At 38.7% G+C, this 26,353-nt stretch overlaps 1 protein-coding gene across 2 annotated transcripts in view; it reads left to right on the forward strand.

The window, feature by feature from the left end:
• The window catches only part of DGKQ (diacylglycerol kinase theta), a 94,178-nt gene that overhangs the window by 33,792 nt on the left and 34,033 nt on the right, over positions 1 to 26,353 (forward strand). For both annotated transcript variants that reach the window (XM_063422767.1, XM_063422766.1), the window contains exons 3-10: positions 1,034 to 1,133; positions 7,483 to 7,568; positions 8,289 to 8,414; positions 9,794 to 9,947; positions 14,961 to 15,029; positions 21,696 to 21,796; positions 23,254 to 23,477; positions 24,288 to 24,378. In XM_063422767.1, coding sequence (XP_063278837.1) covers positions 1,034 to 1,133; positions 7,483 to 7,568; positions 8,289 to 8,414; positions 9,794 to 9,947; positions 14,961 to 15,029; positions 21,696 to 21,796; positions 23,254 to 23,477; positions 24,288 to 24,378 — 951 coding nt within the window. The remainder of the gene's footprint in view (positions 1 to 1,033; positions 1,134 to 7,482; positions 7,569 to 8,288; positions 8,415 to 9,793; positions 9,948 to 14,960; positions 15,030 to 21,695; positions 21,797 to 23,253; positions 23,478 to 24,287; positions 24,379 to 26,353) is intronic.

Raw genomic sequence — 26,353 nt, forward strand, 5'->3', positions numbered from 1 at the left:
TAATAGTTTGTCAGCTTTTACTAGAAGTACAACCGCAAGATAAACTTGATGTGTTCATTATAGCAAGAAGGGCATGTGAAATGCATAATACTAAATACCTGAATCATGGAAAACTTTTGTGGAACTCATTTGTATTCTAGGTCTTCAAACATTATGTTCCTTCCTTCTAGTGAATGTCCCTTTAGCAAAGCTGTACATCTTCTAGGAAGAGTAGTCTCTAGAACAGGTATGAAGCTTAAGTATGTTTCTTAATCTTTACTTTGCTTCTTTTCATCTGTTGTTGCTTTGGTACTATCACTTTCCATCTTCATTATTAATCACTAAGCAAGAAAAAAACCAATTTAAGGTAAGTGAATAATAAGAAACACATTTGGCACAACTGTTGGTACAGACAGCTCTTGCAATAGAAAATTGTAGTGTATCATTTTCAACCTACAGTCAAGAGGAACCTCAGCCTGGATGTACTTCAGGAGGTGGATCTCTGTACCATTCAGACTTCGAAGCTTTGGATAAGGCAGGGGGAGACCAATCAAACCCTTCATCCTGATCAGCCAGTGGCCAGGCTGTATTCAGAGAGGAAGTGAAAGGCACTGAGCTGTGGCAGCACTGAGATGTTAAAAATTGTCTTGTGTATGTCTTTAGGGTATTTTGTTCACCTGTGCATTAATTACTCTTTAATTGTCCTTGATTCAATTAAGAATGCTTAGAAGAACAACTGCCATTACAGGTAGGTCCCAAAGGAAGCCTTTGGATTTGTGTTGTTGTGAATCATCAAGAAGCTAATCAGCACTTAAAAATATATACAATACATATCGATTCCCAAAAATTTGAAAAACAGTTACATAAAAGTATTTAAAATATATTTTTAGGTATTTTTTTAAAGGAGGTTTTATATGTCTATTTATTCTTGTGCTTAGTTAAGTATATACAACATATACTGCTGTGTTGTTGCAAGATAAAGCATTTTCTGTGAATTTTAACTGACACTTTGGAAGCTGAAATTGATGATGTCTTATGCATTCTTTGCTGGCAGGTTCCAGTTGCACACTGTTTTGGGCCTCCAGGACATTACAAAAGAAAGTTTTGCACTGTGTGCAGGAAGTCCTTGGAGTCACCTGCCTTTCGATGTGAAGGTAACTCAAACCCTCCTTGTGGAGCCATCTGTGTGTCACCCAGTAACCTACAGTTTCCTTACACTGCGTACCTCGAGCGCGTGAGAAATTTTTGGTTTATTTGTTATCCATTCATTGGTCGTGGGAAGGTGTACTTCAAAATAAGGGGTAATAAATCAACCACCTTGGGTGAACTGCAAACTTTGTCAAACCCGTATGCTCTTTTCATCTTTCCTCCAATTTACTTTGAGCAAGTCTATGGTGGTATGAAATGAGTCCTGCCTGAGATGCACAAAGAATGAGGAGCTAACATGGCAAAAGAAAGACTTGTCCTGTTGGGATAATTTATTTCTGTTTCCAGTGGAAACTTTTGATACAGAGAATCATCAGGTATTCATATTTCTAGAAAAGAATGTAGAATTTGCTGTGTTACTAGTCTCAGATATCGGTTACTTGTAATGAGGATGAGGTACCTTCAATGGAAAGATATTTGAAAATATTATTTGTCAAAACAGTACTGCTCTGAGTGTTCTGACATGGATTGTCTGAAAAAACAGTAATTAAAGAAATCACCCAAATACCAGATTTTTTATCTGAAATACATGTTGGCATGAGTACATGACTGATTTTGATGTAGGACAGCTCTTCAAGTCTCCCTTGTCTTAAATGTCTGATAGTTGTTCAGCTGAGTTGTGAGGTTAAATGGAATTTACTGTTTTATAGGAATATTACCTCTGAACTATTAAAAAAAAAAGTCTAGTGAATGAAGAACCAGTTCTTCAGTGTAGCAACGTGGCAGGATGGAGAAATGCTGCTACCTTCTGGAAGGGTCTCCTTCAGAAGCTGCTCAGAGCAGGCCACTGGAACAGCCATTTTGGGTCCATGCACACACACGCCACAGAGAGCTCAGCTGCGGAAGGACAGGAAGGGCCTTCTGTATAATATGTTCCAGCAGGAGTTTATTCCAGCATGCTGAAGGGATCAGGGACAAAAGACCCAGACCAGGTGGTGCTCAGAGGTTAAGCAAGGGGACAATGGCCAATGATCCAAGGGCAGAGGGGTGGTACAAGGGGCAGCAACCTATAGAGAGGGGTATGAAGGATGAACAGTTGGGGTGGGCAGTGGGGTAGCAATCCAAGGTAGATTGGCTGTAGTTCTGCAGGGCACTATGGGGAAAGTCCTCTCTTTCAGTCTAGGCAGGGCAGACTGGGCCTGGAAGTTTCCCTGAGGAGATTTTAGGGCTCCCACAGCTCCCCTGTTTTTTCTTACTATGAAGACTTCCTTAATGGATTTTTGCAGACACTTAACTAAGCAGGGAAACATTAGTAAAACCATAAAACTCACATTACAACTCACAAAATTCCTTTAACAAAGGATGAAACCCTTGCCAGCCCCCTTGTCCGAAAAGTTTATTGATCTAATTTGAGTTCTTCTCAACTTTTAAGTCCTTTACTTGCTCCCTTAACTTCTGAATGTTTGTTTGGATAGATGTTGAGTGTGAAGAAAGGTTGAAGTAGCATATCTTTTTAAAGTCCTGGCAGCCATGTCTATGGGCAGGCAGTAAATGTCTGTTAGGGTTTAGCAGTGTTGCATGCTTGATTATATTAACATTTGTTAACAGCTCACTCAGTGTTTAGGACGTAGCATTGGTTTGCTACTCAGCTAGCACTTCAAATTCTCTTAGCATTTTTTTAAGTTTTTGCAGCAGCAACCTCAGGGGCTAATACTGAGGTTACTATTCTCCTTCTTCCACCCCAAAAGTTAATTTTGTTTTTGCAGCAGATTGAAATTGATGGACAGTCTTCTGTGCTTAATATTTCAGTAACAAATTATGGCAATGTCAGGTGCTAGCAGAGCAGGCTTCCCCAGCTATATGGTGTTTCGGCCATGGATTTGTTTATTTGCTGGTGGGGATTAAGATTTCAAAGAGGCTGCATGGGGTGAGCAGGGTTCCCTCAGACGTCATCTTTTGGAGAACAACCTGTAAATGAAATACATCTACAAGAAAAAAATAGATTGTGATGGGCTGTAAGATTTAGTAAAGACTGAGTATTCACAATTTTCAGTTTCACAGATTTGTTACGCCAGAAGTACATAGAGTGACAAAATAGTATGTAGTTACTCTAGTGCTGCATCTCCTTTTAGTAAGGCAGTTAGAGGCTTTTACATCTCTGCTTCTGGATGTCTTTAAAGACTTATTATTCTTAAGAAGACAAAATTACTTGGATCTTACAACTACCCTTATAAAAAGGAGACACAGTCGTGCTGTTAGAAAATAACAGAGAATTTTGAAAACTGAAAGTATCCTTAAAAACTCACAAAAACTAGCTATAAAAGAAGCTTTGCCTTTTTTTTTTTTTTAGATGACTTGCATGTGTTTGAACAGTTGAACATTATGTCTCTTTACATTAAACTTACACATATAGAGCATTATGTTTAGGCATTATAATTGTTTTTGTTTTAGACATACAGATACTTGACTGAAATCTAGAAACAGCAAGTAACTTTAACAGGTTTATCACCAACCAAAATTGCTGTTTTGCTAAAGATAATGTCTTATTTAATATGATTTTTCTAGGTGTATGTGTAGGGGAAGCAATCCTCTTTAGTCAGGGCATTTAGACATAGAATGACATGGACATAGACATGGTGCAGCATTTCTGTTTCTGCTTTTATCTGTTGAGTTGCATAATGGAGCCAAACTGTTCTTCTGACTAGGGAATATGTCATTTAGTGTAGTCACCATGTGACTGGGACAGTTTGGTAGGATGTTCAGTGAGCTACATATATCACAAGGAATTTTCTAGTGATCTGTCTTATTAAGACTCAGAACCTGTGTGCCATGAGCTAGGCATAAGCAAACATAGAAATTTGAAAAGAAAATCGTTATCACTGGTTATGCCTCTTAACTATTGCAAACCGCTTTAGTTTAGTGATTCCATTTAGTTAAAGCTTTCTACATTTTGCTTTCGTATTCTCTCTTAATTCTACTGCATTTGCATTGTATCCATTTGTTGTGGTTTAACCCCAGACAGCAGCCAAGCACCACACACATCACTTGGTCCTTGCCCCACCAGTGGGATCAGGGAGAGAACTGGAAGGGTAAAAGCTAGAAAACTCATGGGTTGAGATAAAGACAGTATAATATGGAAAGCAAAAGCCACACACACACAAGCAGAGAAAAACAAAGTCATCCCCAGCTTCCCACAGGCAGACAGGTGTTTCACATCTCAAGGACAGCAGGGCCCCTTCGTGCCTCACAGTGACTTGGGAGGACTGCCATCATTCCAAATGTCTTCCCCTTCTTGTGCCCAGCTTTAAACACTACGCAGGATGTCAAATAGTATGGAATATCCCTTTGGCCCGTTTGGGTCACCTGTCCTGACTTTGTTTCTCCTCTCAACCTCCCCCAACTTCCTCCCCAGCACGGCAGTATGGAAAGCAGAAAAGGCCTTGGCTCTGTGTAATCCTTGCTCAAGAATAACTAAAACATCTCTATATTATCAACCCTGTGTGCAGCACAAATCCAAAACACCAAAGCCCCATTTTAGCCACTGTGAAGAAAATTCACTCTATCCCAGACAAAACCAGCACAGAAGTGCAAAGGAATATTTTTTCAGATGTTTCTATTTAAGCATTCGTAAACATGAAACACATGAAATTGCATTCTGTAGTTAGATATTACAGATGCACAGAACTTTTTTGTGGTTCATTGAAGGTTCTGAATTGTTTTCGTCACATGGATTTGACAGTTTTACTATTTTGTGTGGTGTAACTTGTTTGGTAGCTCTTTTTCTGAATACTCATAAGTCTACAATTTGTTTCTCTGCTGATTCTTCTAAATGTATCTTCAAAAGGGCAGCTGAAGTTCATAAAATGCACAAGATTCTTCCCTTATTCTTCAAAAATGCTTGTGAAATTTGTTTTAGAAGTCTAGTTTTTTAAGTCTAGTGTTTTAAGCTGTAGAACTCTTAAACCCAGATGGAGATACTGAACTTTCTTCCTTTTTTTTGTTTATTTTTAATAACTTAGCTTAATACTACAAATCTAGTCTTGTTTATGATGTTCATGTCTGATACTAAAATTAAGAACTGGACTCTTTACCATAATTAGGATAAAAAAGATGGTTAAGATGGAGTTACCTTTTCTAAACAAATGATTGACATCATTAAATGTACTTGTAAAATAATTTTAATCGCTTGTTTTGCAGTGCTTATATCTTAAAATAGAATAAGCTTTCTTGAAAAGAAATAAAAGGTTTTACCCACAAAAATGTTGTGGTGCACAGGAGGGAACCTGTTCTCAGAAATGAACATGCACGTGTATTTATCCATGGTAAAATAAATACCTACATATCATTGGTATAAGTGACAATATATTGACTCCAAATTCTGCTGACAGTTACTGATTGCTTTGGATAGCTATTTTTGCTACTAGATTTCACTGGTGTCAGTTGAACCTGGACTCATGACAGTGAGAGTTGCTCTTTCTTTCATTTCTGAAAAGAAGGGATAGAAAATAAAAAAAATAAATTTAAATAATACTTTTTTTTGGTGATGAATTCATTTACAAAAGTTTCTTATTAAGCATTGACCAGGAGAAGTAGATTTACTAGAGAAGGAGGCAGTAAATATTTTAAAGGCTCTTCTCACAAGTTTATGTATCTGAAATTAATCAGGTTGGGTTTTTTAGCAATCATGGAGAACTAGGTTGAACAGAAGATCATCATTCTATTATAAGTAAAGAACTATGCAGATTATGGAATGGCTGATAAAGATGAAATTTCTTTTTGTAGGACCTCTAATTTGATCTTTATGTTCAAAAACATAGTCTTTCCTACACCAGGATAGCCATCTTAAGGGATTAACCCCTGTGACACTCCCGCCATTTATGTGAACATATTTCTTACCAGTTCTGGGCTAGGGTTGGTGCTAGAAGCAGCAGATGTAAATTAAACCTAGGGTAAAACCCCCTCTGTGTTCTTACAAAGTATAGCAAAGGGCAACGCCTGCCTATTTTGGCAGAATTAACCATAAAACCCCCAATGCTTCTGTAAATTCCTTGAAGCTGTAATTTCATCTATGGACACTTTTAACATGAGCAAGAGTATGACTCAAAGCATCTCATTTGCCTGGTTAGTTGAACTGCAAACTATTCCTGTTACATCTATGAAAAGAGAGAAATGTGAGTGGAGGAGGGACTGTGCCACAGCTCAGAGTGTTCCTGAGTGCAGTGAAGACACTGAGCATGGGGACCTGTGTGTGTTTACGGTTGACTTAGTCATGAGTCTTTGCTTTGGTGTGATGGTAGATTATGACTTCTGTGGGGTTAAAATAATACAATGTTAATTCTGTTCTGGAAGAGTCTAAAGAGATTTCAAATTGGGTATTATAAATTAATAGCATTATTTTCAAGATACTTCCAGATAATGTGCTAATGTGTTAGTTGCTACCTTTCAATTTTCAGGTTAGAATTCTCATATTTTTGTGATATGCTTGGAGAAATGACCTGTTTGACCAGAAATGAAAAAGTATTTGAGAAATTTGATGCTTGTCTCTTGCTTTCACTTACTTGATGAAAAGTCAGATGCCTTCCCAGAGTAATACAAGTATTTACAAAACAGCTACAGGAGAATCTTTTTCCTCCATCTCTGTCCCTGAGGCCCACAGAGAACCCTCCTAACTCTTGAAATGATGAAGTTAGGTATTGAGATCTATTAGTTGTTGTTTTGGGGTGGGGTTTTTTTGTAACTAATTCTTTGTAGTGTAACTGTGGATTCTTTTCTTTCACATCTAGTGTTTCAAGTCAGCTTTTAAATAATAAAGGTATTTTAAAACCAAAACTTGCCTAAACTTTTACAGGGTTCACTAAAACTTCTTCCACCCACAGTACCTACAGTATTTTGGAAGGCAATGTTAACCTTACTTAGGAGAGTGCTCTGAATAAATCGCTTCCTTTTTTGGATAATGAAATAGTGATTTACCTTATGTATGGTGATTGAATCAAAGTAGCCTTCAAGCCCAGTATGTTTGAGCAGGCAGGGGTTCCTGAGAAACAAAGCTGAGCAGTTGTACACATTTAACTTGCTGTAATTGGAGGAAATATGACAAATGCTGCTTATGAGCAAAATCAGCTCAGCCTTTCCTTTATATTTGCTGCATCTTTTTGACACAGAGGAAGTGAAGGAAGACACAAAACAATGCTGGTAAGCTTCTTTATTGTCTACCTTTGCTGAATGTAAAGAGCACAAAGGAGGGAAAGTATGGTGTGAAAAGGGTAGTGGAGGAGTATTGAAGGGAGGGAGGAAGGAGATGCAGAAAATCCCTGGGGTTTCCAGCCTAAAGAAGTTTTCTTGTTTTTGTGCTTTTAGTTTGTGAGCTACATGTGCACACAGACTGTATCCTGTTTGCTTGCAGTGACTGCCGGCAGTGTCACCAGGATGGGCACCTGGACCATGTAAGTGCAGATGCCTCTGCAGGGGAAGGTGGCTATGCATTTTGTGGACTACAGAAGGAGCACTCTTGGTCTTTAGCTTCACATGATGCCAGTTATCAAAGCACTTTTGTTCCTTATTGGCAGGCAAAGGACATATGTGACTTTAGAATATATTACAAAAAGTAAGATGAACTTAAATGCTGGTATATTCACAATGCTTTTGAACTCTTGCTGAAAAGTCTGTGGAATGTGTACGACCTCCAAATTAAAAATAAAATTTAAAAAATCAAGCATCATATAAAAGTTTGCTTTGCAAAAGGGGAGGGGAACTATTTTTTTTTTTTTTTCCTATATGGTGAACTGTTGGCTGCATTGCATCCCTGGCAAACGTTCTCTTATCCTCATGCTTCTGCAGTCTGGCTAAGGCAAGACTGCCTATTTTCATATCTTCTCACTGTACAGCAGATACAGAACACTGATATTGTAGGATGATTTTTAAAAGAGTTATTTTTTTAGGGGACTGTGAAGGAAAAATACTGGGATAAATTTTTGGATAGTTTGACTTTGTCTTTTAGTGAAATGTAAGAATGTTAAAGATTCATATTTATCTTAAGAAAAGCTTAATGCCCTAGTCTCTGTTGCCATTTCCTCAGAGCTATTTGTAGTACTGATTTTAAAGTTGTATTGGAGATGCAGCTGTATCTGATTCATGTAATGCTAAGTCATGATGTGTTCCCTCAGGATACTTACCATCACCACTGGAGGGAGGGAAACCTTTCTTCAAGTGCTCGTTGCGAATTTTGCAAAAAAACCTGTGGGTCTTCTGAGGTGCTCTCTGGCATGAGATGTGAATGGTGTGGCATCCTGGTATGTTGTGCAGCTGCATGTATTTGTGGGAACCACATATATATGGGCATGTGCTTATTCGAACACTTGATATAAACATAACTGATTTGCACACTGTATAAATATGCATTTTGTATACTCTTTGTAAATACACTTAATCTGTACACTTATTTCTTTAAATATATATATATTTATGTGTTAGATGGGAAATCTGACTTTTTAAATCTTCCTCATAGTAATTTTCATGAACAACCCTCAAAGTCACAGTGAAGCTTTGTTTAAATTAAATGGAATTTAACAGGGCCTAATCGTTATGGATCAATGGTTTGAAGCCTGCAGTCACTTTCTGTGTAATCAGAATTTCTTTCAAATCATGAATTCTGCAAGGTTAAAGACTTACCATTCTAATTTTTTTACTCTTATTTCAGTATGGAATCTTAACGTGTGTGGTTGGGGTGTTTTTAAGCTGTCAATATCAGTTTCTATTTTTTTCCATTCACATGACACATGTTTATTTCCTGTGCTAGCTGATGGTAGCCTTCAATAATTCTGGAAACCACAGCCTTTTCACACACTGATAAACAGTGTGCAGTGCAGACAAAAATAAGTCCATCCACTTAATGCCACCTTGTATTTAAATATGATGGAAGTAAAAGCACCAGATGAGATGGGAACTGAAAAGTATATATAAGAAATCATTAATTTGCAACTTAAGGCTAGACGAGGTACTCCATGAAGTAATGATTTAAAATAAAACTCTAGAGGTTATTCAGTATTTCAGGTACTATTTCAATGATTTAATTTTTTATATATATATATTTTGGTGTTTGTATTTTAATCTGAGACAAAATTTCTGAGGTGAGTGGGACTTTGAAAACAGTCTAAGAAATGTAGCGTGCTGTGTGGCCATGCATACAAAGGTATGTGCATTCAATAATGGCAGAAGATTTGCAACAGTGTGAAGGCAGAAAAAGTCAACCTTTGGAATAAAATGGAAAACAGAGGATAATGTAAGAGGATATTGCTCTTTTCAAGCTATTCAATATTGTACACCTTTTCCATTTCCCCCAGTAAATATCAACATAGAGTGGAAGATCAGAGTTTGAGATCAAAACTTTAAACTTCTCCATGTAGCTGTATAAAAACCTTTCATTTTTAATAGAACAGGTTTGTGATCCTTGAAAGTTTCTTGACATATTAAGACTCCCCATTATTGGTAATACAAAACCAGACTTAAACAACTAAAAATCTAGGGTGAAAGATGGGCCATTCATTTAATGAAGGTGATTTACAAGAGGTCTATATTCAAAAGTTCTATGACAATTTTAGTCATAGTTTGTCATAAATAAATTTACTTTCTATGTGTATCACAAGTTCTTAACTGATGCTGTTGTTTATAGGCGCATGCTGCTTGCTACGTGATTGTCACACCAGAATGTACCTTTGGAAGATTAAGGAATATGATTCTTCCTCCAAGCTGTGTTCAGTTGTTTTCTCGCAACTTCAGCAAATTGCATTGTTTTCGAATATCGGAAAATTTACAAACAGAATCAGGTAAAAATTTCAAAGTTGAATGCAACTAATTGATGAGTGTATTTAACCTAGTGTCATAATTCAGTTAAGTTTATTATTGCTAATTTTTACTGGCTTTTGTGGGACGACTATAACTTCTTGCTATTTCTGGGACAGGTTAGAGATTTTTTGAATAGATGCTGTGCAAAATGCAGAAACTTCTGTTTACTGGTGCAGGGTAATTTGTGCCTATTCTTGAAACAAAGAAAGTGAAAACTGAAAATCAGAAAATTTGTTGTATTAGTGTTATTATTGCTGGAAACACTTCTTATATCATATGTACAGATACTTTTATTTGTCTTTTGGATTAAGCATCTGTCCTTTTGAAGATTTCTGTGCTGAAACAATACCATGTGTCTAGGCAGGGTAATGTTCTGCTGCCATCTAGAGTGAATGTTTGTTTAACAGCTGTTTAGGAGCAAGAATTTTTTTTAAGCCTGAGATACACTGAAGTATTTTTTAATTTATATTTTGATTATTATGCATCTGTAAAACCTTTCTTTTGATGCTTGAATGGAATAGGAAAGGAAATGAAAGGTAGGCAAAATACAGGTCACGAAAGTTTAATATTTGCAGCTGCTCTTTTCTCAACCTGCCAAATTGCTCTTGAACTTCCTGCTCTGAACTCAGGTTTGGTTCTGGTGAGGAGAGCTGATCATGAACAAGACCCTTGTGTTCTGTGTGCAGAAGCTGTAGCAGAAGTCCTGCTACTGCGTGAACTGCATGACCTGAGGTCTGCATAACCCAGACACACTCCAGTGACCTGTCAAAGGCAGAGAGGAGGCATTAGGTTGCTTTTGTGGGTTGTTTTCTTTCAGTGAGTGTTTTTTCTTTTTAGTGAATTTGCTTGCTGTGGTCGAAGGTGTAGTATAGCACCCACTTGAAAATCATGGAGTTCCTAATGCTTCCAACATAAGAATCACCCTAAATAAAGAGTCTGGATGAGCTTGATTTTGCTGCAAGACTCACTGTGAACTTTGATTCAGGTCTACTGTTAGGTGTTTCACAAGTGTGCCAAAGGTTTAAGTGAAGATATAGTTGTATTATTATAACTAAGAGAAGTTAATCACAAACCTTTTAAAAAAAGTATTTGGTTTGACTTTTCTGATATTGACTAAGTTTCTCTCTTCAACAGTGGTGTGTTCTTTTAATATGTCAGACTTAACTTTCTCTTTTTTTATTTTTAAATCACCTCTTAATAAAAATTGAACATGGAGCACCTTAAGTGAAAGAATCCAAGGTTTTAGTTGCACCTTCTAATCTCTTCCTTCAGTATTTTAAGAGATGGAAGAAAAGGTTTTCTATTTCAGGACTATATGCTAAATGTGTTCGTTCATGTTACACATAATTGAGGTTTATTGAAGTAAGAATGACATTTTTGCATTTCTTTAATGGAAAAGTTTGTCTGGTGCTTTGAATTGAGAGAATGTTCAGCCATTAGCTTGTGGTCAGAAGCAGATACATAGGGATGGAAAAATACTCACTAACTTAATTTGGACCATTTCCAGTGCTTTATTGTGATATGAAGGGGGGAAATATCAAATTGAATAAAATTCATCTTGTTTGGAAAGCCAGAATGCATTTTTATAGTCCTTAGCCTGCATGTCACAGAGGTATAGTATAGCAGCACTCTGAAAAATCTCATGTCTAACACAGGTTCTCTTTTCTGTGGCCTATGAGCTGTGTGGTCCTTGGGCTCAGCTCCCCATCTTCCAATGGGCAGCAGCCTTCCAGGACAGAAGGACTGCTGGTACACAGGGGAGCAGGGGCTGAGCCATGGGGATGCTTCCCTTTCCTCTTGCTGCAGATATGCTGCATGCCTGTGAACTTGACAGCTGCCTCAGCAACTGACATCTTTTTTTTTTTTTTCATGGTCAGTGAGCCACAGTTGTGGCTCAACATAAGGCATGGTGAGTAATATTTGTGGTGCAGCACCTGCCTTGCACTCTGCTGTTGCAGCAGCCCTCTTGTTAGAGGGTAGAAATGAGCTAAGACACAGACCTCTTGTTTAACACAGCATGAAAAGGGTCCTGGTTTATTCCTCTTTAGAGCTGAGCCATCCTGACTCAAACTATTCACTGGCTCTGGCTGCAGCAAGCTCCTGCTGTAGGTTTCCCTTGCAGCCTCTGACTGCTGGTTATTGCCTGCTAAACTCTGACTGCAAGTATTGGTTTGCAGACTCTGACTGCAGCTTTTACCCAGATAGACTGTGACTGCAGGTTCCAACAACAGGCTCTAACTGCACACCCAGACTGACCTCACAGTAGTGATTCTGTTTTCCCAGGATCCTTCTTCATCATTATTCTCTTGTTCCCTCTTCCTCAAGGTTCCTTCTCCTTCATGACTCCCCCCTCATCAGCTAACCCACTTCCTTTTATCACACTTATCTTCCTTGGTTATAGCTCTGACTCATCAGGGGCAAGGCTGTATTGGGTAATTAAGACAGCTGTTACTTATCACCTGTATTCCCTTCTCCTACATTCCACTATGCATAAACTTTCCGAGCTGACAGTTCTTTTTAGCACCTTGATTTAGCACCTGCATGCTGAGTGTTCAGATACTAGTCTGGTGTCTCCACATGTGACTCCTTTTACACCATCCACATCCTGTTGAGCCTTACTTTGAGACCTCTTGCTGGTTGTTTGCCATTCTCAGTCATCTGCTGAAGATCAGGTGTCTGCAGGTCACCGCCGAAAAGCACCAGACACCATTGCTATATGCTCTTTTTCTTTGCCCAAATTCTCCCTCAAAAGCAGAGCCAAGAATTGTCTTGAACTAAATCTCACATCATCCTGTGTTGAGGAAACACAGTGCTCTAGCCTTTTAGTCCTTCTTGTTATCCATGTTCACAGGACAGGCCTTCATTTTCTTACAAAACCCCACTAGTTCCTGGCATGTGCTGAAAGTTACCAAGAAGTGTCATGAATCCAGAAGCTCCCTGATAATCTCTTAGGATGTATTTGATGCTCCTCTGACAGTGAAGCAACTCAGGACGGCTGAGGAGTTGCTCAGGAATTGCTGCTGCTTTTACAGGGGAAAGGCATGGACTCTGGATGGCAGGTCTTGTTAAAGATTGTGTTCATAGTAGGCATGTTTTAGGGGAGCAAGGAGCTCCTTTGTTAGTAGATAATTAGCACTTCTGTGTCATGACATGCTCATTAAATTCTCCTGAGGTGGCATGCACAGAGGGTGCTGCTCTGTTGCCACAGCTGAGAAAGGACATCACCCATAAGATTATGAAAAGACCAGTCTGAGGTACCAAAGAAGTGCTGGCAGTTGCCTGGATGAGTTGACTGCTGCAGTCATAGCTCTTCCCAAGCTGGTGGTTGGGAAGTGCTGGAAGAGTTGTCCCATGCAGTGAATGAGCACAGCCATCATCGCCGATCTACTGGGGACCATTTGTCTGCAGCAGCTTTTGCCAAAGTGCAAATGCTAAGCTTCATCACCAACATTCAGCAAACATCTCTGTGCTGAAAGAGGCTTCTTCTAATCTCTTGAGCTACCAGGAGATGCAATGGTAGAGCAGGGTGGAACCCATTCGTCCAAATGACTCCTGTAATAACAAATTTCAAAGAAGTCATTGTACTTCACTGGAATAGTTTCAGGATGCTGTTGGTATAGATTTCCATACTATTCAGACTGAAAGAGAAAGTGTAATAAAAGAAGTCAGCTTCTTCTCATCTAAAGTGAAAAAGAAGAGGGTTGGGAGCAATCAGGAGCAGTCATTTACTATTGTTATATTTACCCTTTGTTTTTTTTAAATTAATTGTCTGGAGTGAAATTCAGGAAGGCATTCAGCTTTCTCTTATTTCAGGGCGTTTCAAGACCATACTGTCTAAATTTCTCTCCAGTCTGAAACTTGATGTGTTTGTCAGCTATAACAGGGAAAATATCTCAACATTCTTTTTGTATTTTAAAAGCCACAACTCAAAAGCATTATTTTTGGTCCTTCTTGCAGACACTTGTAGCATTACCCAAAAATCCAGTGAGTTACCTGGTGTCAAGTACCCTTCTTGACATGCTATGATTCTGCTTCTTGGAAGGTTCTCCTGCTTTAGGATTTTGACTTTTACAGTACCTCTTTTGCTCTGAAGATCTGCTTTTACTTGTTTTATTTTCTTTCTTGTTTTGTGCTTTGATTTCTTGCTTTCTCCCTCAGCTGCAAGGCACAGTTTTTAGAAAAACGTTGCCTGGCTTACATATTTTGGGAGCTTTACCTGCATCCCAGTCAAGACTGCCTGGGCTTTTCAGTGAGTGTGAGTGTGAATACCATTATTTGATGAGCACTTGTATTGCACTCTACTGCTACCCTCAGAGAAGGAAAATTGATCATGTTTTGGATTTGCACAGGACTTGTACAGCCCTGGGTGTCAGGAATGAGAACGCAGCAGGGATGTTCTTCACAGAAGCAAATGCAAAATGCTGACAGTGTTTATTTTAATCTTTTTAAAATATTTTATATATGGTTTTCCAAGAATGTATTCTTTTCTGACATGTTAGCTCCTAGCAGTAGTGAGAGTGATGGGCCTACTGTCCAAGTCCTCTTCTGGAGAGCAGCAATTTCTTTCTCTTTGAGCGTCAATAACTTTGTTTTTCAGAATTTGTGGAAATTCTGTAACATCATTATTTCTGACTGAAAGGCTGGATTGATTTGGTAATTTAAAACTTAATGGAAATCATCTGTACTTCAGTGACAGTCAAACATCATGACTTCAGAAAAGAATGAAATGCAGTAGTTGCAATATTAAAGCTAGATAGAATGCTAGAATCTCATGTATGCCTTCACTGTAGCTACATGAAAATGCAGATTTTTTTTAATGCTGTTTTAATACTGTGAATTATTATCATAAAATAGAAAAAGAAAGTGTGCTTTTCAAAAGGACTGGTTTCTTTTGTGTTAGCTTGTGTGATGGAACTGTTCTTAAATGACAAACATCTTCTCCGCTCCATTTAAATTAACAAAAATCCTTTCTTAAAATATCTCTGCTTTTACAGATGAAGATGATGATGTTGATGGGTCAACACAAGGATCAACAAAAGATATTCAAATTTCAACAGATTCAAGTAAGCAAAATTTTAGTAAGGGGTGACTAGTCACCTATTTCTTTATTCATATAATAATCTTCATTCATGTAATCTTAACTTGTATTGCCTTATGACAAAATATAAGTGGTTATTTTTCTAATGTTAGGTTTTAATTTCAGGTCCAAAGTGTTTGTCCAACATATTTATCCAGGGCCTTACAAATATCTCCTTGATGTTTTCCATTGGTAGGTTGACATAAGGGGCGATCTGTTCATTATCTTGACAAATAGGTCATTTCTCTCAACTTGGTAATTGAAGAAAACCTGGTGTTAATAATCCATAGATAAGCAACAAATTTAAAGGGCAATGTCTTTTCAGAGCCTTTTGCTTCTAAGTTTTCTGGATCCAAATTTTGCTGAGGTCATCAGGTGAAATTTTTTTGGCTTTGGCATGTTGCAATAAACAGGGTTGAACTGGGCCAGCTGCTTTTTATGCAGTTAAATTTTTTAGCATGTGGAGTTTTCTGGGTTTGGTAACAACCAAATTCTTGCTTTTTAGAAGATGAGCTAAAATGCAATTTAAGAGCTTCCCACCCCTGTATCCATATCCAGTAAGTAGTGCAACATGGTCCATGCTACCTAATGTAGCTGCTTGAATTGCTGTAAAAACGGACATTTCAAATCAATAAATACATTTTTTTAAATCCTGAAGTTCTTGCAAAATTAAGAGGCTGATTTTGCAAATGGTATTTGGAATTTTAAAAAAATCAGCTCAATAAGTAGTTAAATCATTTATAGAAGAGATATCAAGCATCCTCTTGTTTCACTTTCTTAGTTCCTGAATGGTTTTATGATCCACCACCATACTTTCCTACTATGAGAAAAGGTTCCATCTGCAGTGTATCTAAACAACTTTCACTTTTTCCAGTGTTTTAAGTGACTCAAGTGGCTGAGGACTTTTACAATTCAACAGTTAAGCCCAGTTCCCTTATGACTGTCAAAAAGAGCAAATTATGTATCCAGATATTTCAACTGGATTCATTGAAAGCATAAGTAGACATCAGTTCAGGTTTAGTTTAGCCTTCCCAAAAGAAGAAAAAATACTGTAAAATTCAGGCCAGGATACTAACTTTAATATGTCATTTGTTCAGGCTGTCTCTGGACTGGAGAAAGCAGCAATAGATGGTATATTTTCAAGCATCATGTAAAATATCATTAGTTGTGTTTTAAAAAGAACAGTGGCATAGAAAATTGCTTTCTCAATAATGCATTTTCACAAAACTTAGGACAGTGTAGGGCCCAGTAACTTTGCTGTGATTTAGAAAGCTCAGCTAAAACCATACTCTCAAGAAGAGTCAGAAGTAACATTTACTGATAATACAGGACAGACTGTGGTGATGTGGTCCAGGGCATGGCCATGCAGTACCAACCAGCAACTTCTTTAAATGTGACCAGTTTCCTTTGTCTCCTTACCCTTCTATTTTCCCATACTAGTTTTTCCACAAACCACTTTGATCTCTCACTTGGATTCCCTAACAACCCTTGTACTATCCCAGAATGCTTTTCATGTGTATCTTACATATCCCTGCAAGCTGAGTGATCTCCTTGGTCATTGAGGTATCCTACAGAACTTCCCCCATGGACTCCTCTGGTGTGTGCCAACCCCAGGCAATGGGATTGATCACCTTGTGTCAGCTCAGGACAAGGCTTCTCTGATAACCTACCTGGTAGAGGTATTGAAGTTCACCTGCTAGCTGTAGTGCCTCTGTGTGTGTGGGAAGTCATATGCTCTGAATATGAATACAACGTGAATTTGAATTTAACATGGCAGTGACATGGTTGTAGGGGGCTGTACCACTTCCACCTGTCTCTGGATAACACCATTTGTATAACATGGGTCAAGAAGGAGTTGCTCGTTGCTTCTGTGTGTTAACTCGAACATCTGCTGTGTCTTTTGGGATGTTACCATGCTCTCCCTTAAGAGTGTTTGAACTCACTTACATTCCAGGATATTTGGCTTTACTTAATTCCAACTCTCTGTGTTTTAGGGGCCTGTATTTCTAAAAACTATGAAAATAAATCAAAACAAATTGAATAATGTTGATGTGGAAAGACACCTTTTTCCACAACAGAGAAGCCAAAAGGATACCAAGTCTGTGTTTAGTGTTGGAAGAAGATTTGAATTAGTAGTCTACATTCATTTTTGTTACTTTGCTATTGTAATGGGCTTATTGAGTGAAATGTAAAGGTAGAAAATCAAAGTCTTAATACTAGTAGCTTGAATGTGTTAAATCAACCACTGTATTTAGCCTACCGAGATACTGAAACCAAAAGCATAAAATTAACATAAGAACAACCATACGGTTTCTGAGTTGATAGCTTTAACAGACATACAAGTGGGTTTGGCAAAGAACAAATCTCTCTGCCCTGTGAGAGTCTCTCAGTGCTACCTGGCTGCAAGTGAACTGTCTGATTCAGCATGCATCCATCTTCTGCAGGACAAAATTTGACCATCAATGAAAACCCATTCTAGAGGAAGTTTTAGAGGAATCTGTCTACCAGAGAAATAGGGTCTGCAGTGCTGTCAGCAAACAGATGTTTCAGAGCACGTCCTTCCACAGCCTCTGTTTTGCCTTGCTCAGGTTGCTGTTCATCTGCTGAGTAAGAGATAAAGTGGTTTTGTATTAGATACACCCAATGCATTGGCTTAGAGTTTGCTTATGTCTTGTCCCAAACCTGCTGACAGTGCAGAGGAGACCTCCACTGTAATTCTGCAAGCAGGAACAAAATGTTTTCCAGAAGAAGCAAGGACAGCATATGGGGAGGGATTTTTCCCCTAAAGATACTTAAGAAAACTTCAGGCTTTCATAAAAAGGGCCATTGTGTTCTTCTGTAGCTGCTTACAGATAACTAAACATGTCACATGTGCCTTGGCAGATGCTTGGAAAGGCTCTAAAAACTCAGGGAAGATGGGTTAAGAAGGCTACCTAAATGGGAGGACAGCTGTTAACACAGATTTGTGCTTCAAAATTGTCTTGAAACTAGGAGAGTTTGAGCTGCTCAAGAAAACAAGTTCAGAGAAGTCACACACCTGCAAATGGCTCTCCTGGAAGAGAAAGAGCTAGAGAAAGAAGGAAGGGGAGGAAGGGTAGAAGGAAAGAATCTAGGATTCTGAAAAGCTCTCTTCAAGGGCAGTAAAAGAAAAAATACGTAGTTCTTACATACATAAATGCCATCTTCTAGGGTATGAATCCAAATACTGAAATAAACCAAAATTTCATAGTCCCCACTGTTGTAATATGAAGTAGCAGTAAAGATGGAGAACATTAAAGCATATAAATAACACAAGTTGTTTAGGGAAGGGTCTTGGTAAGGTATGTCGCTAGAATTTAGTCTTTTAAGACTAATTTTCACAGATACAAATCAGTACAGGCCTCGAGCTTTTTTAAGTGACAAAACGATTCAGGACCATCATTTTCCCATCTCAGTCACAAGCCACATGTAAGTCTTTTCAGAAGCCATGTCCTGTCTGTGGGGATTTGGAAGTCAAAGGGAACATGAACTTTGGACTCAGCCAATGCTGTTTTATCCTTTTCCCAGGAAAACTTGGTATCCTAGCCTCTGAAATAAAATTCCACACTTTGGTAAATTATGTCTGGAGTTAACCTTTTGTAGTTACTTTCCTCTTGGAAAGGGTAAGCATGAATAACAGGTTATTTTCAGCTCGGTATCCCACGGTAAGAAAAAACCATAATGTGTTTTTCAGGAGAAAGTCGTGATACTCTGTACTCTGATCCAACAGGAAAAGATAAAAGACATTTAGCAGTGAGGTGGTAGTATTACAAAACAGGCAGTAACTCCTTTAAATGACACAATTTGAGAAGTACATCTGTTACATATTAGCAAGGGGTTTTGTATATAAATATATATACACATACATATATACATGTACTAAATACGGGTATGTAGACTTCACTTCTGTAACTGGATCATTTTCTAATAGTTAAAATTTTGAACAGGTGGAAGGAAGAGCTTTACCTAACTTCCAAAGTGTTTGTAGTTGAGCTTCTTGCCAAGGCTAGTTAGACAAATCAGACTGGCATAAGACACCCCTTAACTTACCTGTGTTGGATGTGCTCTTGACTCAGTGGAGAAAGGTATTTCTGGATGACTAATTGCAGTATGTAACGGTTTGTTCTTTTGTTCACATGCTTCCAGAAGCTCATGTGCCAGCAAGCCATTTTTCACTGGGTTGCAGTAAAAGTGTCCCCTGTGAGGACAGTGACAAAGTTAAATGTGATTTTTCAGTGATAAAGTTGAGGAGGTTTTTTGTGGAATGGATACCAGATTAGCAGCATTATGTTTATTTATCTAAGAAATATGCTTGAGCTTAGGACATTACTCTGGTCCGTAGATCTAAACTTGTTCTTGTAAACCAGTTTATTTTGAGAGTCAATCCAACTGTTCTTTGACTGTTCTTAGGACATGGAGAGCTCATAAAAAATTCTCCAGTTACAATTGCTAGGGATTCTCTTAGGCCAACTAGTACGTCATAAGAGCAGACTACAAAGGCACTTCAAATGAAAACAAGTACTAGAACTTGGGTGAATGTTTTTATTCTCAGATGGTTGTCTACTTTCTGGATTGCTAGAGAAAACAATAGAGATTTTGATAGTGTTATGAAAGTTCATACTCAGACCATCAGCTGTGCATTCAGAAATGAGCGTTCACTTGCTTTCTCAAGTCGTGTTAGCTCTAAAGAAGGTCACCCAGGACACAGTGTGTCTTTTGGTTAACATTTGTCTATGCTGTAGTTACCATGGAGATCACTCTGACAGAAATCTGTGTCTAAAAGAATTCCGCTCCTTCTGGCATAGATCCAGCAGAATTTAAAGGAATAGGTCACTTTCTGATGTATGCTATGGCCTCAATGCAAAGGTTGTTGAGTTTCAAGGGTACTTTAGAAGTAAGAGTTGATGATGCTTGTATCTTCTTTACACTCTGACTAAAAAGAAATTGACAACAGACACAACCAGTATGACAATTGGAAAACTGAAAATCCATGGTGATACTAATCATAGCAACAAAAAGTATTAAAAAATCACAATGTATGATTGTGACTTGTCCACTTCAGAGTCACACTAGGTTGGGTGTGACTCTGAGCAACCCTGATCTAGTGAAAGATGTCCCTGTCAGGATTCTTGTACTCCATGATCTTTGGAGGCCACTTCCAACCAAAAATACTTTATAATTCTGTGGCTTTATTTATTCTGTTTCTGTCTGTTTTCCTTTGTACATACATCTGTTATACAGGCTTTCCTCCAAAGAGTCACAGCATGCCTGAGGTTGGAGGCAGTTTGGAGGTTAACTAAGACAGCCTCCTGTTCAAGCAAGGTCACTCAGAGCAGTTTGTCATGTTCAGTAAGGTTTTGAATATCATAATAGTGTCATAGAATGGTTTGAGATCATCTAGTCCCAACTCGCCTGACATGGGTAGGGACACCTTCCACTAGACCAGTAACATGGCCAGTTTTGTCCCAGGAGAGACTTAGATGACTTCGGAGTAGCATGGGTGGCTATACGGCTTTGCTGTGCAATGAGGTCTTCATGTTATGTAATAAGAACATCCTTGCGCACACATTGTGCCATGACCAGTGGAATTGATAATGAAGAAATACCCTTCAGAAGTGGACAAGTCTACACTGAAAAAAAAGTCCAAGTGTAGCTGTCACATCTCAGAATAAGGAGAAATAAAGATCATGAGAATTAAAGGATCATGATTTTTCTTTGAGGGTTAGAATCTCATTTTTAAAAGACTGCTTTCCCACATATGTACTAGATAATCCTTTAGTTCTGGGATGTCGGCTTTTGAGTGAAGTTGGAGAACATACACTGAGGCAGAAATAGGCGGATTAGACACAACATACTGAGTTTCAGGTGGTTCAAGAAAGCTAGCACTGGTGTGTCCTTGCTAAGTGGTTATAGTCTGCAGTCTTTCCTCATCTGCCACAGCAGCATTGAGATACCCAATGATACTCATTTCTGCCTGAATTCTTTTTTCAGTCATCAGTTAGAGGTGGTTTGGTGGTTTTCTTCCTCAGTTCCAGTTCTCTTTTTTAATTCTTCTGTGGTAAATGGCAATTTGCTAGTGGGTTTCATTGAACCTAAATGCTGATATTATTTGAGAGCAAAAGGCTCTTAGTATTTTATTCTGTACTAGAAAGTATTTCCAAGCTGTAAAGGAAGCATGGAAGTAGGCTCCAGCATGTAACATATCTCCTTTACAATGTGTATTAACAGACTGCGTGATTAACCAGAACTGGGAGTGCTTTGGGAGCTGTTCTGAAGGGGGTGGCACTTTGTCTTGGTCTTCAAGTTGTTTAACATGTCAATAATAAATGCAGTCTTGAATGCTGGGGGTGAAAAAGCAGTAACTTATACGGTCAGGTTATAACAGTATATCAAAAGCTAGGATAAAACTGTGATTACTCATCCCTCTTTCCTCTCTGAATGCACCCCTGTTTTAAATGAACAGTAACAAAACAAATTTAAAATATTCAGCCTCAAAACTTGTCCTATGACAAGGAATGTTCCCATGAAGAAACATTTCAGTGGGTTAAAAGCAGGTTTTTAGTTATATTATATCCTTCCTATTCAGGTATTCTGATTTAAGGTGTGTGCTAATGAAATATATGTTTCCATTCAGGTAAACAAACACTAAAGATATTTGATGGGAATGACGCAGTGAAACGCAATCAATTTCGACTAATTTCAGTTCCAAGGATTGCAAAAAATGAAGAAGTTGTGGTAAGATACCCAGTGATGGTCAGTTTTCCAATGTGATACATATAATTTCATATTACAAGAGTAAAAAGCTAAGTTTTAGAAATGTAACTCAACAACAACAGAAAAAATCTGTGAGTGGGCTATAATATTACGACATAATTTGACTTCTTCATGTAGTGCTCTTATTTTAGAGCATCTGAGGAAATGATGGTTTCCATATCTGTAGCATAATGGCAGTCACAGTATCACATGTTGAGCAGTCATTCTGCTTCCTGGTGTTTCTCAGAAGCCTGATTTTACTGATACAAGCAACACAGGATAACCAGCTCCTTAGATCTTGCTCCTTTTCTGTAGTAGTGGTTTGATATTTATCCTGACAGCCACCAATGTTGCACTTGAGTTAAACAGCTTTGAACACCAAAGCTTGTTATAGTTATCTCCACCTCTTGGCTGTGAAAATAATTATTGATCACAAACTGGCCACTCCCTAGCTTTTCCAGTGCACCATCTCCCATGGAAAATTTCTTAGTTCTAAATCAAGTGTGCTGTACAGATCTTTATTTACTGGGCTAGGTAGAGACCCCATTCTCTGAGAGATAAATCCCAGAGAGGGCATAGGGTAGTTCACAATAGAATTGTGCATGGCGAGGTCTCAGAATCATAAGAGACTTGGCAAAGAAGTCTGAAGAATGTGTTACATCAGAATTTTGACAATATAAAGCTGAAGATCATTAGGATTTTTATCTTGATACTGTGCTCAGAATCAGCAGGAGTTTTGAAAAGGGTTTGTAGTGTTCTGCACATCAAAGACCATGTACAGGACTGAAAACAAATTTATTTAGGAGTGCTACTTGCCTTTCAAGCACGTTTTACCAGGCTAATGCTTTTAATCCTAGAGAAGAGAAATACAAGTTCTTAAAAGTGAGCTGTAAGTTCTGTGTTAGCAGAGGTGCTGCAGGGATGGGCCGATTATCGATGTAAAATTCCTCTGTGCATCTTGTAAGGACAGCCCTTCTATTTCCTCTTCACAGAAGTGTGGGTTCAGGGCACCTTGGCTGAGAAGCTCACTAATTTTAGCATCCCTTAGTGCAACAAGACTGAGTTGGCAGAGTTGGGTTCAATCAAGTATAATTTACCATTTTCCTTGTGGAGTAAATTTTACATGCACGAGTGCAGATTTATTGGACCTGAATTTTTACATTTGGTCTTACAATGACTATCACTTGCCAAAAATACTGTGGATTGTGTTCAAATACATTGATATCTCAAGTTTTCTTCTTTCATGTTCACTGAAATTTGTTTTCAAAACTTCACTCTTGTTTTGATATTTTTTTGCCATTGCTATGTATCCACTGCTCTGAGGTTATGACATGCATTAAAGGTTCAATTCATAAATCAATTATTTATAATGTCTATGACTGTATAGGTATTAATGGTATCTTTTCAAGTAAATGTTAATTTATCTTGCTGTGTTTTAGGAGGCTGCTTTGAGGGCGTACTACATAAATGATGACCAGCAGGAGTATGAGCTTCAGACCTTTACGCAGCAGGTGCTGCTCTCTGATGATGTTATCAACAGGAATGATGCTGCAGAGGACAGCAACTTGGGCTCAGTATTCCGAGAATCTGTTCCTGAGGCTTGGATCATCAGAGCCAAACCAAAGGATGAGGAAGTGATCAGAATTTATCCTGCCTGGCTAAAGTGAGTATTTTCCTTCTTGATCACAAGGTTATCCTGCTTGGCTACATTTGCCCTCTGTAGTCTAGCTCTGTTTGCTTTCATTATTGAAGCTGCAGAACTCTAACAGAGTGTAGTTTCTTTTTCTGTATTTCAGGATTCTTCTGTTCATTTTTCTGAATGGGTAGTATGCATAACATTCATTTCCATGCCTGGAAACTCTTGGGTTTCTTTACATGCCTGGAACATACAGTGCAACTTGTGCAGTTCTATTGTCATGTGTTTTGTTAGAAAGATGCAACTTTGTGTGAAGTACATCTGTAAACAAATGATGACATACATGTCACTTGAAAAACTGATGGATTTTTTCAAAGAAATGTGAAGTAGGAAGAACTACAGTGCAAATTCCCATGTGAGCTGAGGAGGGGGAAAAAACCCAACAAAAACACCCTATTCAATTTACCACTGAGACAATGTGAATTTTAAGCAGATTTAGTAGTGGAAACAAAATGGTCTGGACGTACGAATTTCTGAAGACCTGTGGGATAAAATTTAACCATGTGTTCATTTTGCTATTGCAGCTGCATTGACAAGTTTTATAAAAATTGCAGGTTATGTTTGTGATTAGGAAGAAGCTAATCTGTAGTGCCACAATTGTAATTAGCGGTTTCTTGACATGAAAGTGTTTTCTTGTCTGTGGCTCTGATATCACATCTGCCATGAGTCTCAGTGAACAACTTTCTTCAACTAATGCAAATATGTTTGAGAAAATTCTATACTTAGCTTAAAAAGATGCTCACAGGATAGGTTCTAAAATAAGGTTTTTCTCCTTAGGGTGGGAATGGCATATGTTTCTCTACGCGTAAATAAGGATAGCACAGTGCAGACTGTGATCAAAGAAGTGCTCCCGTTACTTGGAAGGCAGGTAAGTGAAAGATCCTGAGCATGTGCATATACCACCTGAGTGACCCTGAAAGTATATATTTTTCTCTTCAGAAAAATTACAGTCCCTTATTTCGCAGTTATTGTAAATGTTGTTAGCATTTGGTAGGTGATCTTTTGTGACTGGCATGCTGCTCAAAGTTTAACACATTCTTCAGGGTAGGTAAGCATGGTTGCTCTGTACATGAGGTATCATGAGTGTATTTGGGTCAAGCAGATTTATGTGCATTAATACTCTGATTCCTGTGCTGCAGCATATTTTTACTGGTTGTTTATGTCTTGAAATATTTAAAACACATGTATGTAGCTACTCTGCTAATTTTACCTTATTGGGAAATTGGCAATCACTGTTAGGATGATCATGCTTGTCTCCTAATTCTTTATGCTGCTCTGAAGGAAATTGTAAAATCACAGAATATCTCAAGTTGGAAAGGACCCATACAATTCACTGAGTCCAACTTCCTGCTCGTTGCAGGATTACCTAAAAGTGAAGTGTATGACTACCAGCATTGTCCAGACAGTTCTTGAACCCTCACAAACTTGCTGCCATGAACACTTTCCTAGGGATCCTGTTCCAGTAACCAGCCATGCTTTCAGTGAAGAACCTTTTCCTAACATCTAATTTGAACTCCCCTTACTGTAGCTTCATTCTCTTTTCCTTGTGTCCTATCACTGGTCATCAGAGAGAGGAGAATGGCCCCTCTCCCTTCACTGCCTGCCTTAAGGAAGCTGTTGGCCATGATGAGGTTACCCTCAGCCTCTTCTACTCCAGGGTGAACAAACCAAGTGATCCCGGAGAGAATCCATGTCTTGACCTTGAAACTTTTCATCCTTTTGGTCACTCTGCTCTGGACACATTCATATGGGCTGATGTCCATCTTACACTATGGCACTCATAACTGCCCCCAGGACTGGAGGTGAGGCTGCCCCAGTGCAGAGCAGCGCAAGCCTTGCCTGGCTTGATGCACCCCAAGACACAGGTGGCCCTCCTAGCTGACTCGTGTTCAACTTGCCATTGACCCAATCTTTGAGATCTTTTTCCACAGGGCTCCTCTCCAGCTCTCATCCCTCCGTTTGTATTTTTAACCAGCATTACCCCGTCCCAGGTTAAAAATCTGGCAGTAGCTCTTAAAAAATTTCATATGGTTGGTGATTGCCCAGCTCTCTAGCACATCCACATCTTCCCATAAGGGTCCCCTACCTTTGAGAGTGTCCACAGTTCCTCCTAGCTTAGTATCATCAGGAAACTCACAATGCATTTGATTTATTCATCCAGACATATAGAAACATTAAAGAGCACTGCAGAAATTTTCTTCCTATGGTGGCAAGCAGCATCTCTGTAGCTCCCAAGGGCTGCAATGAAGGACTCAGGTTGAAACAGCACCCACATTCTTTACTGTCAGCATTGCTTCCCACATCACTGGAAAATTCTAGATATGTCTTGTAATCTTGTAGATGCACATGCTTTGCTTGGAAGATAATCTCTTTTCAGTCTGCCTGTCCTACTAACTGTCCTGCCATGTCCAGGAAACATGTCAGTAGACTTTGCTAGCCTGTCAAGCTGTTGGCAGGCCCAGCCTCCCCAGTGTGGAGAAACAAAGCTGTGTGCACATTTTAGTCAGCACCTGGGGCTTGTGAGCACACCAGCAAATCAGCACCATGGCACTACTCCAGGGCACAGCCATGCTTGCAGAGGGTGACTGCAGGCCTTTGTCGTTATTTACAGGGTATACAGGAACATGCATGTGACTAGTTCTCTGCAGTAAGTGATAATCATAGATCTTTCTAGGTGGATCCAGCTGTTTAAAGCATGCAGCTTGTTTTGGCTACAGGATACTTTCAGGATTTGTTGACAGTCCGTTTCCTCAAGTGCTGAGGACCTTATAACAAAAATAGGAACAACCGTATCTGAAGTTTTGTCTCATTTGAAAAAAGCAACTGTCAAACAGGATAGTTGG

This window comes from Prinia subflava, chromosome Z, assembly GCF_021018805.1.
Source record: "Prinia subflava isolate CZ2003 ecotype Zambia chromosome Z, Cam_Psub_1.2, whole genome shotgun sequence".
Classification (NCBI taxonomy): domain Eukaryota; kingdom Metazoa; phylum Chordata; class Aves; order Passeriformes; family Cisticolidae; genus Prinia; species Prinia subflava.